The sequence below is a fragment of the Mastomys coucha genome, chromosome X (genome assembly GCF_008632895.1).
Source record: "Mastomys coucha isolate ucsf_1 chromosome X, UCSF_Mcou_1, whole genome shotgun sequence".
Classification (NCBI taxonomy): domain Eukaryota; kingdom Metazoa; phylum Chordata; class Mammalia; order Rodentia; family Muridae; genus Mastomys; species Mastomys coucha.
In genome coordinates, this window is record NC_045030.1 from 64,605,889 (window position 1) to 64,608,572 (window position 2,684).

The following is a 2,684-nucleotide window of genomic DNA, read 5'->3' on the forward strand; positions in this document are numbered from 1 at the left end:
AAATCCACGTCTTCCCGAAAATCCACGTCTTCCCGAAAATCCAAGTCTTCCCGAAAATCCAAGTCTTCGTGAAAATCCATGTCTTCCAGAAAATCCAAGTCTTCCAAAATATCCGAGTCTTCCCAAAAATCCATGTCTTCCCTGAAATCCAAGTCTTCCCGAAAATCCAAGTCTTCCCGAAAATCCAGGTCTTCCTGAAAATCCATGTCTTCGTGAAAATCCAAGTCTTCCAAAATATCCGAGTCTTCCCAAAAATCCATGTCTTCCCTGAAATCCAAGTCTTCCCAAAAATCCAAGTCTTCGTGAAAATCCAAGTCTTCCAGAAAATCCAAGTCTTCTAAAATATCCGAGTCTTCCCAAAAATCCATGTCTTCCCTGAAATCCAAGTCTTCCCGAAAATCGAAGTCTTCCCGAAAATCCAAGTCTTCCTGAAAATCAAAGTCTTCCTGAAAATCCAAGTCTTCCCAAAAATCCAGTTCTTCCCATAAATCCGTGTCTTCCCTGAAATCTGTCTTCCTGAAAATCCACGTCTTCCCAGAAATCAAAGTCTTCCTGAAAATCTAAGTCTTCTCAGAAATCCAAGTCTTCCCAAAAATCAACGTCTTCCCAAAAATTCAAGTCTTCCTGAAAAATCCAAGTCTTTCCAAAAATCTATGTCTTCCCGAAAATCCATGTCTTCGTGAAAATCCATGTCTTCCTGAAAATCCAAGTCTTCCCAGAAATCCATGTCTTCCTGAAAATCTACGCCTTCCATAAATCCACGTCTTCCTGAAAATCTACGCCTTCCATAAATCCACGTCTTCCTGAAAATCCATGTCTTCCATAAATCCAGGTCTTCCCAGAAATCCAAGTCTTCTGGAAAATCCACGTCTTCCTGAAAATCCATGTCTTCCATAAATCCAGGTCTTCCCAGAAATCCAAGTCTTCTGGAAAATCCATGTCTTCCTGAAAATCCACGTCATCCTGAAAATCCACGTCTTCCCAGAAATCCATGTCCTTCCAAATATCCATGTCTTCCTGAAAATCCACGTCTTCCATAAATCCAAGTCTTTCCAAAAATCCAAGTCTTCCGGAAAATCCATGTCTTCCTAAAAATCTACACCTTCCACAAATCCATGTCCTCCTAACAATTCAAGTCTTCCTGAAAATCTACGCCTTCCACAAATCTACGTCTTCCTGAAAATCCACATCTTCCCAAAATCCATGTCTTCCAAGGAGTACATGTGTATTCCTTCACCTCCAAGTCTTCCAGCATCTCCAGGGCTTCCAGCATCTGCCTGTCTTCCAACATCTCCACATCTTCCAGCATCTTTGTCTTCCAACATCTTCAGGTCTTCCTACAACTGCCCAGTGTCTCCAGTATATCGGTTTTTTGACATTCAGGTTTTCTGGTGTCTGCCGTATCCAGGTATTGAAAGTTGTTTCATAGTTTATTTTTTCCCAGTATTTCCCTAGTTTGGGGATTTTTCAAATCTAATCTTTGCCATCTATGCCTCTCTGAGTGCAGATATTTTAAGATTAACCTTTCAAGTTAACTATTTCGGCTTTTAGTAGAATTAGTTTTAAAATATTTAATAGCACATTATGTCTTACAGACTAAATTTTATGGGCCAGAAGTAGTAGTATTTGTGATCTTTTGATACTGAGAAATGTATATTCCTTATAACTTTTAGGGATTATATTAAGAAAATCTATAAAATTGATAAGCAATTTTATAATTTTGGTAATGATTGTAGTTTTGGTAGTCAATTATGCTCAAGCACAACTGAAATTTCATATGTTTTTATAATATAGGTAAAGATAATAGTACCTATTTTTCAAATTTGTCTCTTTTAATATTTGTCCTTATGTGATAATAATAATAATAATAATAATAATAATAATAGTAACAACAATAGCAACAATAACACATAACATTTACTTTGTCCAGGCACTGTTCTAAGATCATTATATGCATTAACTCATTTAATCTTCACACACATTGATATAGGAGTTTCTATTATCTCTCGTTTACAGATGAAAGAACTGATATATAATGGTGAAGTAACTTATCCAAAGGTCACACAAGTAAAGAAAAGAGCTAGGATTGAACCAAGCTTGCCCATTTCCAGAATCCACCATTCTACCACTCTGTTCTTTACTGTATCTTACAATGAAAATCAAGATGAGTGTGAGGGGAACTAAAGTTTGATGGTTTCCATACTGTATATAAAATATTTTTAAAAATCTCCTGTACATACACACTCATAATTTAATCTGTCACTGTCAGAACCTTACTTCATTAGATTCATCCTTCAACAAGCTATTGTACCATCCCTTGCTAGTGCTTATGAATGTTGGTTCAAATATTTCCTGATACTATGCTTGAGAGTAAGGATAACATGAAGTACTGAGTTCAAATACACCTCACTTTAGAATTATGGTCACAACTTCATGTTTGAATTTTAATGCTTGAAAATTTAACTTTCCCTTCCACTTTAATACCTTGTCAATCACCATTCTCTAGTCTCAACCATATTATCTAGATCACTTACTATTAGTTTGTTTTGACCTCCAGGATCTTCCCGCTTCTTCAGATATCACTGACTCCGAGTTCCTGACCACTGCCTTGTATTTGCCTAATGGTAACTACAACTTAAATCTCAGGATGCTGATATAGAGAGCTATCATTTTTGGTTCTGTAA

At 36.5% G+C, this 2,684-nt stretch overlaps 1 protein-coding gene across 1 annotated transcript in view; it reads right to left on the bottom strand.

Moving 5' to 3' along the window:
• The window catches only part of Cdr1 (cerebellar degeneration related protein 1), a 2,063-nt gene extending 981 nt beyond the window's left edge, over positions 1-1,082 (bottom strand). The window contains 7 exon segments of the mRNA XM_031366972.1: positions 3-510; positions 512-630; positions 632-752; positions 787-823; positions 826-891; positions 894-1,034; positions 1,037-1,082. Of these exon segments, the coding sequence (XP_031222832.1) occupies positions 3-510; positions 512-630; positions 632-752; positions 787-823; positions 826-891; positions 894-1,034; positions 1,037-1,082 (1,038 nt within the window).
• Positions 1,083-2,684: the final 1,602 nt, after the last annotated feature.